The sequence below is a fragment of the Somniosus microcephalus genome, chromosome 2 (genome assembly GCF_052327205.1).
Source record: "Somniosus microcephalus isolate GS21.2 chromosome 2, FLI_Smic_1.0, whole genome shotgun sequence".
Classification (NCBI taxonomy): Eukaryota; Metazoa; Chordata; class Chondrichthyes; order Squaliformes; family Somniosidae; genus Somniosus; species Somniosus microcephalus.
Genome location: NC_140988.1, coordinates 157,017,339 through 157,029,701, shown reverse-complemented (window position 1 = coordinate 157,029,701; position 12,363 = coordinate 157,017,339). Strand labels below are relative to the sequence as shown.

The 12,363-nt window shown below is 41.7% G+C and overlaps 1 protein-coding gene across 2 annotated transcripts in view; it reads right to left on the bottom strand.

Moving 5' to 3' along the window:
• Positions 1-951: 951 nt before the first annotated feature.
• The window catches only part of LOC147123052 (septin-11-like), an 88,619-nt gene continuing 77,207 nt past the window's right edge, over positions 952-12,363 (bottom strand). For both annotated transcript variants that reach the window (XM_085964475.1, XM_085964484.1), the window contains exon 3: positions 952-1,177. In XM_085964475.1, the coding sequence (XP_085820601.1) occupies positions 978-1,177 (200 nt within the window). In that variant the 3' untranslated portion in view covers positions 952-977. The remainder of the gene's footprint in view (positions 1,178-12,363) is intronic.

Sequence of the window (12,363 nt, the reverse complement as noted above, 5' to 3'; positions counted from 1 at the left end):
ACTAACACTACTAACAATAACCAGGACAGTGACAGAGTAACACAAAGAATTCGACGCAACACAATCGTCGCTAAGCAAAAGGAAAAATATCTGTCATATTGGGCAGAAACAACAAAAACCCAAAGCAAACTCAATTGCTACTTGGCCCTAAACAGACAATACAACATGGCTGATTACCTGACCAGGGTAAAGGATAGCAAACTGAGAAAAACCTTGACAATGTACAGACTTAGTGAACATAGCCTGGCGATCGACAAAGGTAGACACAGGCAGACCCGGCTACCAAGAGAGGACAGGATATGCTCTCACTGCAGTCAGGGAGTGGTGGAGACAGAGATGCACTTCCTCACAGTTTGTAGAAAATATCAGGGCATAAGGGAGAATTTCTACCCAAAATTCACAAAAATATGCCTGGAATTCAGAAATTTGAATGATGACCAAAAACTCCCATACCTACTAGGAGAAGAGAGAAATTGTGTAACACTAGCGGCACACTATGTTACAGCTTGCCATAAACAGAGGGACAACAACTAAATAGAAGAAAAGAGTATATATAAATTATATGAATGTATATTTATACACTCAGGGATATATCTGTTTATACACTGTATGGATAGATCTGTATTTTTGTGTACAACCATGAATGTTTTTCGATGCTTTGGCAACATAAGATGTACCTTGTCATGCCAATAAAGCGATTTGAATTGAATTGAATTGATTTGGGGGGGGGGGGGGTGGGAGGGGAGAGAGAGAGAGAGAGAGAGAGAGAGAGGGGGAAAGAGAGAGGAGGGGAGAGAGAGAGAGAGAGAGAGAGAGAGAGGGGGAGAGAGAGAGAGAGAGAGGGGGGGGGGAAAGAGAGAGGAGGGGGAGAGAGAGAGAGAGAGAGAGAGAGAGAGAGAGAGGAGAACCGTTGTCAAACTATAGTCACAGAATCTTTGACGCAATATTTTCAATAACAATTATTCAGATTTTAAAACTTACCTGTCTTCCTTGTTTATCTGGTCTCCAAATCCTACTGTGTCTACAATGGTCAGCTTTAGCCGTACATTACTCTCTTGTAGTTCATAGCTGCATGATTTTAACCTGACACCAGGTTCATTGTGGGATGCTTGCGCATTTTCAAACTTAGTGTTGAACAACGTGTCCATTAATGTTGATTTACCGATACCAGTTTCACCTAAAAGATCATATAAAAAATTATGCTATTTAATATGCAAAAATTCTCAGTTAATTCCTCTAGTTTTATTCTTGGACCTATTATCAGTGAAATAGTAAGATATATATTTAGGGATTTTTAAAAAAACATTCTGTACATGCAAGCTCACAGTGACTGAGCCAGTTGCCAGTCTGCCTAGATTCATAGCTGATTCATAGCCGATGTTTACTTAAAACAGATGATCAATTACCATATAACAGTAGAAATAGAAATACCCAACATTAATGCTTGATTCAAGCATTGAATGTTTCTGTTCCAAACATTCTAGTCATTCTACAACATTCCTGAATCAAGTAGAAGGCAAATACAAAGTCTTGATCCAAAAACAATTTTCCTTGTATATATTTTGTTTCACAGTTAAGTGCATCATGGTATATTACATTCTTCTCATTTTTAACACGCATAAGTTTGCCTCCAGTTAGTGTTTCTGGGTGGCTTGTGGACCACCATGGCAACTTTTGCAAATGTTTACTTTGTTTTGCTTTTGAGGAAATCAAACAGGCATTCTTCTATAGATTAATATTGTCCAATACATTAGCCACTAGCCATGTGGCTAATTGCAAATCCAGATGTGACTAATTGCATTTGATTACTAAATAAAAATTGAGTAATAGACACCGTTGTTGAGCATGTGATCTCGATACTCATGTTTGCACAGTGAATGCATGTGTACTTTAACTGTGTGTGTTTGTTGGTAAAATGGTAAGATGAAAAGCAGAGTGTGAGAGTGATTTGATTGTTGAGAGTTCCTTGGTGGTAGATGTTTGTTATATAAATATACCTGTATTGTGTGAGTATATGCAAGATGTTTTCTACTAATATTAGTGCACGTGGCTAAAACGGTGTTGCCACAGCCACACCTGTGGCTAGTCAGCAATTTCAATTGGACAACACTGCTGTAGATTGTTTAACCATCCCACCTCTTCTCCTCTCACCATACACATTTCCACTTTGATGTTTGTACTCATCTGGCATTTATTATCTATTGCTGGCATCTGCCCAAGAATGGGGATCAAGTTCTCTGTGGAGCTAGCCTTGATTCAGTCCCCGTCACCTGAATTTTTCAGGTGGGGCTATTTTTCCACAGTGGCTCCATTCAAATTAGTCAGGTGGGAGGCTCTGCACGTCACTGCAGCAGTGAGATGTTGTGAGTTCAGGCTGCTGTGAGGAGAAAGCCCAAAAGCCTGCCCAGATTGGACTTTACAGGAGTCACTACAGGCAATCCCAGCAACTCCATTTTGATTTAAATACTTAGCAAACTAAGACTGAAATCTTGTTGCGTGGAGCTAGTAAACATCCTCTATTTTAACAAACCGTTTAAATAAATGGCTTAACCCCTTCAGTAAAGTAGTGGACAAAGAAATTTCACACAAATATATTAACATGTATGTTACTAATAACGGCGCAGCACAATATCAGTCTATAACTAGTCAAATCCACTGCCAAATCTAACCTTGTGACAAAGAATTTTAGAAACCTAAATCACTTTTAGGCATAAAGCCGGTATGGACTGGTTGGACCGAATGGCCTGTTTCTATGCTGTATATCCTATGTAAACTTGTGTAAATAAGATAGAATTACTGATTTTCTTTACTTGGTCTGTTTTTGGTCCAGATCCTGAATTGGTGAAAACAGAATATGGTATGGCACGAAGATTTACAAACTGCCCCCCACCCCCCAACTGATGTTTAACTGTAGCAACTAAAGAATAGTTTAAAATGAAATCTATGGTAAATTTAAGCCAACCAGGAGGATCATTAAAGTTTTTTTTTGCGGGAGGGCAGGGAGGAATTTCACTCAAAAATCACTGCTAAAATCTAAGGAAATGGTTACCTCAATTATAGTTCTGTTTTTGGCCAGTTTTTGTGCTCATAGAAGTGAGAATTTGAGTTTTGGCAAAGAGATAACTTTTCCCTTTCAAGCACCTTTCATCATCGAGCACTCCCAGGTTAGATATAGCAAAACTAAGCATAAAGTAAAGCCCCCCGTTTTCTATTCCATTGACGTGCCTCACCCACACAAAGAATGTCTCCTGCTGTACCAGTGTGACATTCATTTTAGTTCTCACACCAGTCTTCCTGTAGACTCCTAGATTGAAATTGTGATTTGGTGCTAAATTAGGGACAGTAAATTCTGTGGGACCACTATGAATTGAGTACAATATCTAAACTTCTTTTTCACAAATGACCATTACGGCTTGTAGACAGAGGAGGCTTTCAACCCATCAGTTTCTGCTGGACATGAATCAAAGTCCCAGAATCCAAAAGGCCAATGTACTAACCAACTACAATATCCGACCCCTGTGTACATGTTCAAAGAGTTTGCAACAAATCTGTAGAAAAACAGATACATCCAGATTAAGTAAATAATTTAATATTTGGCATATTACAGTTTATGAAAAGAAATTATAAATACACCTGTGAACTTTCAATTGCTTGGTCAACTGTACCACAAACTCTCCACACCCAAATATTCCGAGTGTAAACTGGGTACTGCAGTATGATCAATGTAACCGTCTTAACTCAAAACTTGAGTGCTTGTCTACTTTTTTTAAGGTTTTAAGGTTTAAAAGATTGCTTCACATTAACTGTTGTTGTAAACCAGGTATTTATATACAGACTAATTAGTCGAACGTCAGTCATGGGCAAACTTTAGAATCCATAATTCAAGATAAAATTAATATGCATTTAGAAATGTATGGGTTAATCAAGCCAGCGTGGATTGGTTAAAAGCAAGTTGTGTTTGACGTTTGATTAAGTAACTGACTGGTTAAAGAGAATGCAGTAGATGTGGTGTATACGGATTTTCAGAAGGCATTCAATAAAGTACCTAAAAAAAGCGTGTTTGAAAAATTCAAATGTATGGCACAAAAGGAAATATAGCAGCATTGTTAGAAAGATAATTGACGAATAGGAAACAAAGATATAGGGTAAATGGGTGTTGCTTGAACTGAGGAAGGGTTGGAAGTGGTGCACCTCAGGGGTCAGTGTTGGCTCCACTTTCATTTTTGGTATATAAAGATAATTTGGACATGGGTATAGGACTTCAATCTTGAAATTTGCTGATGACAGAAAAGGAAGTTTGACAAACAATGAGGAGGATGATAAATGACTTCAGGAAGACAGAGACATAGTAACAAAATGAGCAAACAGATGAGAGATGTATTTTAATGTGGATAAGTGTAAGACAAGTGAAAGAGAAAAAAAGAGTGGGAGTATACACTTAAGGGAAAAAACAGTGAAGGGTGTGGATGAATACTTAGGAGTATAATGCATAATTACCAGAAATTGTGTGTAGATAAAGCCATAAAATAGGCCAAAAGAATTTTGGGTTTTACAAATAAAGGCATAAGGAGAAATTCGGTTGATAGCGCCACCGATTAACGCCTAAAGAGGCCGAGAAGTGGGGCGCTAGCCAATTTCCGGGCGGGCGCAAGGCGCCTCGCCGCCTATTGAGCATGCATTTAGCGCCGGCGCTAAATCTTAGCGCCCGCTCATGGGCGCAGGCTGATTATGATGTCATTTGAGTGTGCAACGCCTTTTGGGTGCCCCGGACCGGAAATTCAGTGGCGCCCCCCTCCGTAGCGCCTGGCGCTAATAGTGACAGCTTACCTGGGCCTTACCAAGTCGCTCTCGGGCTGGAGGAGCGTTATTTAAAGGGGACTGGTGTGGTTTAAAAGCGGCAGCCATTTTTGGATCACAACTTCCTCGAGAGCTACAAAGAGTTGCTGAGCTGCACACTGAGAGCCATTTGACCACTGAGCCAGCGCAGGCAGACGATCTTCAGCCTTCTGACCATCACCTTGCTGGTCGTGAGCCTTGACAACAGGGAACCTTCCTGTGGGCACTTATTATGGGGGCTGCATTGGAGGGGAACGTCCTGCTGCTGAATCATCTGGAAAGGGCACTGAGACGCAGGGAGAGGGGGGCGGGCATGGCCAGACGGAGGAGGGCCAACAGACGTCGCCACAGCAGACCTTACGCTGGCAGGGTTATCCAACAGCAGTTTTCCTACATGAACATGCCGGAGGAGCAGTGTCAGAAGGCTGCGATTTAGAAAGGAGGTGGTGACTGAGCTGTGCCAGCTGCTTCAGCCAGATCTGCAGCCTCAGATAAGGTGCAGGACATCTCTGTCGGCGGCTGAGAAGATGGCTACTGGCCTGAACTTCTACGCGAGCAGCTCTTATCAGGCTGCGCGTCAGAGGCCGATCAGAAGTAGCTTCTAGGCCCCTCTCACGGAATGCTTGCTGCCATTCCAAGAACAGGAATGGAACCGGTCTGATACCCCCAAGCCTGTGAAGGGCAAGATGCATGTAAATAGCAGGCATAGCCATTGTAAATGAAGAAAGTGTTTCATTACACAAAATGTGGTTCCTTCAAACATGAGAAAGCTATGGCAACAGAAAGCAAAACTAATACACTGACACATAACTGCCTCTCACAGCCGGGAGACTGTCCAAAACATAAATCACATTCCGACCATCTTCCTTGGCCTTGATTCCACTGCGCCAACCAAAGCATCCAATGCCCCATCAGTGAGGCGTTCCGCCCTCTGCCTCACCCTTTCCATGTCTTGCTAGGCTGGTGCACCACAGGTAGGCTCCCACCGCTTTGAAGGCCTACAAGGCAGTGAGTGTGTCTGGTGATGCCAATTGACCTGCCCCTTTAAGAGCTGGCCGGCGCCAGTGTGTCTCAGGGAAAGTAATTATTGACAGCACCCTCGCTGCGCCCCGCCGCCGCGAAATTGGGTTGCGCCGCCGGGTTAGCGCCTTAAGAGTAGTGTGCAGCGCCTGATTTAGTGCCGCAATCACCTTTAGGGGCGCTGCAACCCAATATTGCGCTAGGTGGCGCTAAATTGCGCCTGGCGCTAAACTTTGCGCATCGCCAGGACTAGCTCCCCAAACGCGGCTATACCGAATTTCTAGGCCATAGAGTGCAAGAGTAAAAAAGTAATGATGAATTTATATAAAACATTGGCTAGGCCACAGTAGAATCCTGCATGCAATTTAGGGTGCCACATTATAGAAAAGGCATTAAAGCCATAGTGAGTGTACAACATAGATTCACTGGGATGATGTCTGTGATGGGAAACTATAATTATGAGGAGTGACTTGAGATACTGGGACTATTTCCACTGGAGCTAAAAAAGCTCAGAGCAGATTTAATAGAAGTGTTTCAAATTGTGAAGGGTTTTGACAGAATGAATATGGAAGGAGTATTTTCTCTGGCTGGGAAGTCAGTGATGAGGGGTCATCAATGTATAATTATCACCGAGAGCGAGGACAGAGATTAGGAACAACTTCTTTACACAGAGGATTGTTGGAGCATGGAATGCTTTGCCACAGGAAATGGTTGAGGCAGAGACCACTGCACCATTTTAGGGAAAGTGGATAAATATTTGAAGCAGGGGAAGATGCTAAGTTATGGGGAGAGAGCAGGGCAATGCAATTACTTTTGACTTGCTCCAGCAAAGAGCCGGCACAGAAATGATTGGCCGAATGGCCTCCTTCTGTGCTGTAAACTTCAATGGTTTTATGGGGGGCTGTCTAGTCTTTCTAGAAGGAGGAGTTAAGATAGACTGAATGGCCTTCCTCATCTTCATCTACCTTGTGATCTTGCAGTTAAACAGACTTTATTACCATAACATTTCACCATTACTTTTTTTAAAATAAAGAGTATTTTTTCTTCAGGAATGTGCTGTTTTCCTTTCCATACAGAGATTGTTACTCGTCAGACTCCTTTTGGTTAATTTTATTAATTTGTCAAGTTTGACAAAGCTGAAAATAAACTAACTCTACACAGCACAGTAAAATCTACTGATCCACAGTAATCCCAAGGACTGAGGCACAAAGTCATCAAAAATATTTTTACTGTATTCTTATGGAGGTGCTGCAAGTCTCATTAACAGGAATAGCATTGATTCGAGTCACCCAAGCGTTTCCCTCTTTATTCCCACAGATGTTCTAGTGTTCCCCCATTCAAGCTTAGAATTTATTTGCACTCCATCCCATGGAAATATATAGTTTTTAAAATAAAATACAAGATGCCAAGTGAAAACCGAGGTCAACCCTTGCTCCCTGAACTCTTTTTTGTGGTGCCAGACCTTCTCCCCTCCCTAAACACAGAGACCATTTTTCTCCTACAAAAGCAACAGTTGAAGAAACCTCAGAAGCGCTACGTCAGCACATCACTGACAAAGTAACCACTGTGTTCATACCAAGTTCACTGAGCTCGTGATCTGATTGTGGTACAAGACTTCAGCGATTTTAACAAAGCGATTTCCATGCACCACACACCACGCTAGATTCACTTCTATTTGGTGTAATTTTGCAAGGCAATTCCTACATTCAATTTGTGAATCAAGCGATCCAGTGTTCCAAGTGAATTCCAATGCTAAAATATAGGGGCAGAATACAGAATTCTTGATCATCACATTGTTGCAACCGAGACAAAAGTAAGATGGTGTGCATTTCATTTGGGCTTTAACACACCACAAACCATTTTGATGCATGCTAAAGAAAACTAAATAAAGCCTTCTGAAATTTTATATTGGCACTAGATTTATGGGCAGTAAGATTATTTTCTTCCAACAGCCGATTCTATTGATGGAACAAAAATTAAAACATATTGAAATCCAAGACGAATTTAAACTGAATTTACTATGGGGTTAAAAAAAAAAATTTTTTTTTTTTTTTATATAAATAGTACTAACCCATATGCAATTTTTCTAATCTTAATCCACAGAATATTTCTAAATATTTTAAGAAGGTTACAAACAATATGAAGAACAGAACTCCATTAGAGTTTCAGAAGAACTTTGCTTTGCAGCTTCAAAGCCAAGTTGAAATAAATATTTTTAAATATAAAGATAATTGATAGACTTACACCAAGGTCTTCAATATATAGTAGCAGGTTTTACTATGCGCACCAGAGTGGTGAACTGTAAATTTACATGTTTTATTATTAAAAAAGCACAAGACTAAAACTTAAAATTATTTTAATATATAATTCATAATAAGTTAATTGGCGAATAAGAAGCCATCTCTACTCTAGATTAGCAACAGAATCAATAGGTTTGTCTTCAGATTATTTTACCGACAGCAAAATATACACCTTTTGTGCATTTTTTAAGACAAGTATAAACGATTTAATAAAACTCAAATGAATGCAAACTACAGTTCTACGACAAATGTGAAGAAACAATAGTATAACTGAAAACAATGCATCACAAGGAATCCCACCCAGCCTGACAGGACACATGCTACAAAAACTCAACAAAAGACAAACAGATGAATTTTAATGGGGAAGGGGGGTTGGGGGCAGGGGGACTCTGAGGCAGTCGGGAAACCAGGCCTTGCCAAATTTAAATGGCAGGGCCTGATTTGCATGGGAAGCCTCTGTTTCCCACCTGCAGCCAGCCATAGAAACATGGACGATAGGAGGAGTAGGCCATTCGGCCCCTCGAGCCTGCTCTGCCATTTAATGAGATCATGGCTGATCATCCAAACTCAGTACCCTGTCCCTGCTTTCTCCCCATATCCCTTTAGCCTTAAGAAATATATCTAACTACTTCTTGAACATATTTAATGAATTGCCATCAACTGCCTTGTGTGGTAGAGAATTCCACAGGTTCACCACTCTCTGGGTGAAGAAATTCCTCCTCATCTCTGTCCTAAATGGCTTACCCCTTATCTTTAGACTGTGACCCCTGGTTCTGGACTCCCCCGCCATCGGGAACATCCTTCCTGCATCTAGTCTGTCTAGTCCTGTTAGAATTTTATAAGTTTCAATGAGATCCCCTCTCATTCTTCTAAACTCTAGCGAATATAAGCCCAATCGACCCAATCTCTCCTCATACGTCATTCCTGCCATCCCAGGTATCAGTCTGGTGAATCTTCGTTGCACTCTCTCCATGGCAAGAACATCCTTCCTCAGATAAGGCAACCAAAACTGCACACAATACTCAAGGTGTGGCCTCACCAAGGCCCTGTACAACTGCAGCAAGACATCCTTGCTCCTGTACTCAAATCCTCTCGCTATGAAGGCCAACATACCATTTGCCTTCTTAACCGCATGCTGCACCTGCATGCTTACCTTCAGCGACTGGTGCACAAGGACACCCAGGTCTCGTTGCACTTCCCCTTCTCCCAATCTATTGCCATTCAGATAATAATCCACCTTCCTGTTTTTGCCACCAAAGTGGATAACCTACATTTATCCACATTATACTGCATCTGCCATACATCTGCCCAATTACCCAACCTGTCCAAATCATACTGGAGTTTCTCTGCATCCTCCTCACAGCACACACGCCCACCCAGCTTTGTGTCATCTGCAAACTTGGAGATATTACATCTAGTTCTCTCGTTTAGATCAGTAATATATATTGTGAATAACTGGGGTCCTAGCAATGATCCCTGCAGTACCCCACTAGTCACTGCCTGCCACTCGGAAAAAGACCCGTTTATTCCAACTCTTTGCTTCCTGTCTGACATCCAGTTCTCTATCCAAGTCAGTACCTTACCCCCAATCCCATGTGCTTTAACTGTACACGCTAATCTCTTATGCGAGACCTTATCGAAAGCCTTCTGAAAGTCCAAATACACCACATCCACTGGTTCTCCCTTAGCTATTCTACCAGTTACATCCTCAAAAAATTCCAGTAGATTAGTCAAGCACGATTTACCTTTTGTAAATCATGTTGACTTTGTCCGATCCTGTGACTGTTTTCCAAGTGCTCTGCTATTACATCTTTTATAATGGACTCTAGCATTTTCCCCACTACCGATGTCAGGCTTACCGGTCTATAATTCCCCGTTTTCTCTCTACCACCTTTTTTGAATAGTGGGGTTACATTAGCTACCCTCCAATCCATGAGAACTGTTCCAGAGTCTATAGAATTTTGGAAGATGACCAGCAATGCATCTACTATTTCTAGGGCCACTTCCTTAAGTACCCTAGGATGTAGATTATCAGGCCCTGGGGATTTATCGGCCTTCAATCCCGTCAATTTCCCTAACACCATTTCCCTACAAATACTGATTTCATTCAGTTCCTCCCTCTCATTAGATCCTATGTTCCCCGACATCTCTGGGAGTTTATTTGTGTCCTCCTTTGTGAAGACAGAACCAAAGTATGTATTTAATTGGTCTGCCATTTCTTTGTTCCCCATTATAAATTCCCTCGATTCTAACTGCAAGGGACCTACGCTTGACTTCACCAATCTTTTTCTCTTCACATATCTATAGAAGCTTTGAGTCAGTTTTTATGTTCCCTGAAAGCTTACTCTCATACTCTATTTTCCCCCTCTTAATTAATCCCTTTGTCCTCCTTTGCTGAATCCTAAACTGCTCCCAATCCTCAGGTTTGCTGCTTTTTCTGGCCAATTTATATGTCCTCTCCTTGGATCTTATGCTATCCCTAATTTCCCTTGTTAGCCACGGTTGAGCCACCTTTTTTGTTTGATTTTTATGCCAAACAGGGATGAACAAATTCTGTAGTTCATCCATGCGATTTTTAAATGTTTGCCATTGCCTATCCACCGTCAACCCTTTAAGTAACGTTCCCCAATCCATCCTACCCAACTCGCGCCTCATACCATTGTAGTTTCCTTTATTTAAATTCAGGACCCTAGTCTGAGTCAAATACTTCACTCTCCATCTTAATGAAGCATTCTATCATATTATGGTCACTCCGCCCCAAGGGGCCTCGCACAACAAGATTGCTAATTAATCCTTTCTCATTACATAATACCCAGTCGAAGATGGCCTGATCTCTAGTTGGTTCCTCGACATATTGTCCAGGAAACCATCCCGTATACACTCCAGGAATTCCTCCTCCGCAGTATTGTTACTAATTTGGTTAGCCCAATCTATATGTAGATTAAAGTCACCCATGATAACTGCTGTGCCCTTATTGCACGCGTCTCTAATTTCCCGTTTAATGTCATCCCCAACCTCAGCATTACTGTTTGGGGGTCTGTTTACAACTCCCACTAACGTTTTCTGGTATGAGGCACGAGTTGGCTAGGATTGATTGGGGAACATTACTTAAAGGGTAAATTGGCGGTTGAGGGGGGCTTCTTGGGGGGAAATCAGAGGCTTCATTGTGGGGGGGGGGGGGGGGGGCGGTTGGGTGGTCTCCGATCGCAGGAGATGGGTTACGCACGGCCCCTGGATCCAGGAGGTAAGGTGTAAGGCCTCTTACCTCCTGGATCCACCAGTCTTCACCTTGCATTAGCTGGCAGCTTTCATGAGGCATACAAAACTCGACCAGCTAAAGTTAAATACAAAATGGAGGTTAAAGCAAAGGCTACCAGCCTCATTCTAATATTTAAATAGATGACCCACCTCCTGGCAACGGACTGGCTGCCCGCCCCGGGTCCCGCCTCCGGTAAAACCAGAAGTGGGCGGGTTAGAGGCAGGTTCAGGTCAGAATTCCAATTTTTAACACTTTAACTACCCACACGCCCCCAACCCACCCATTTGTTTAAGTTAAAATTCCCCCCTCAAAGTCCGATGTTGGACCTCTTGGACAGTTAAGGGTTAATAATCGAACTTGTTTATATTGGAAAGTCATTTGTTCCAAGATACAAAGAAGATAGCTTCGGGGTGCCACAAGAAAGCATAGCTTGTCTTCTGCTTTTGATGTCTCGAGTATTATCTACGAGAAATGCTTGTGCAAGGAAATAAGTGATTGGGAAGATATCAACCATGGGTGATTAAAGTATAATTTTAGTGGCAGGTGCAATAAACATAGGCAGAGGGATCCATTAACTATAGCATAAAAAGATAATGGTTAATACAGCCTACTCTTCAAAGGATTTGAGAACAGTTAAGTCAGGAAGACTTGTTTCAGAAAATAATCTTTGAAATAAACAACTACAGCTATTTATATAATTAGACTGTTTTCAAGGATTCAGAAACCGAGGTCTTTTCTGTGACATGTACCTTTGATGTAGGCAAAATATGGTGTATAAAGGAGCATGGTTTTCAACAGTTCTTCGGGGGGCTCGAACGATAGAACTAGAAACCGAAAAGCCATGTGCAGTATAGATCAATCTCTATGTACAGTATAGATCAATCACTTATTCCGGATATCAATAGTCTGTTCCGTATACTCCACTATCAAGTGTCTCATGCTTACTTG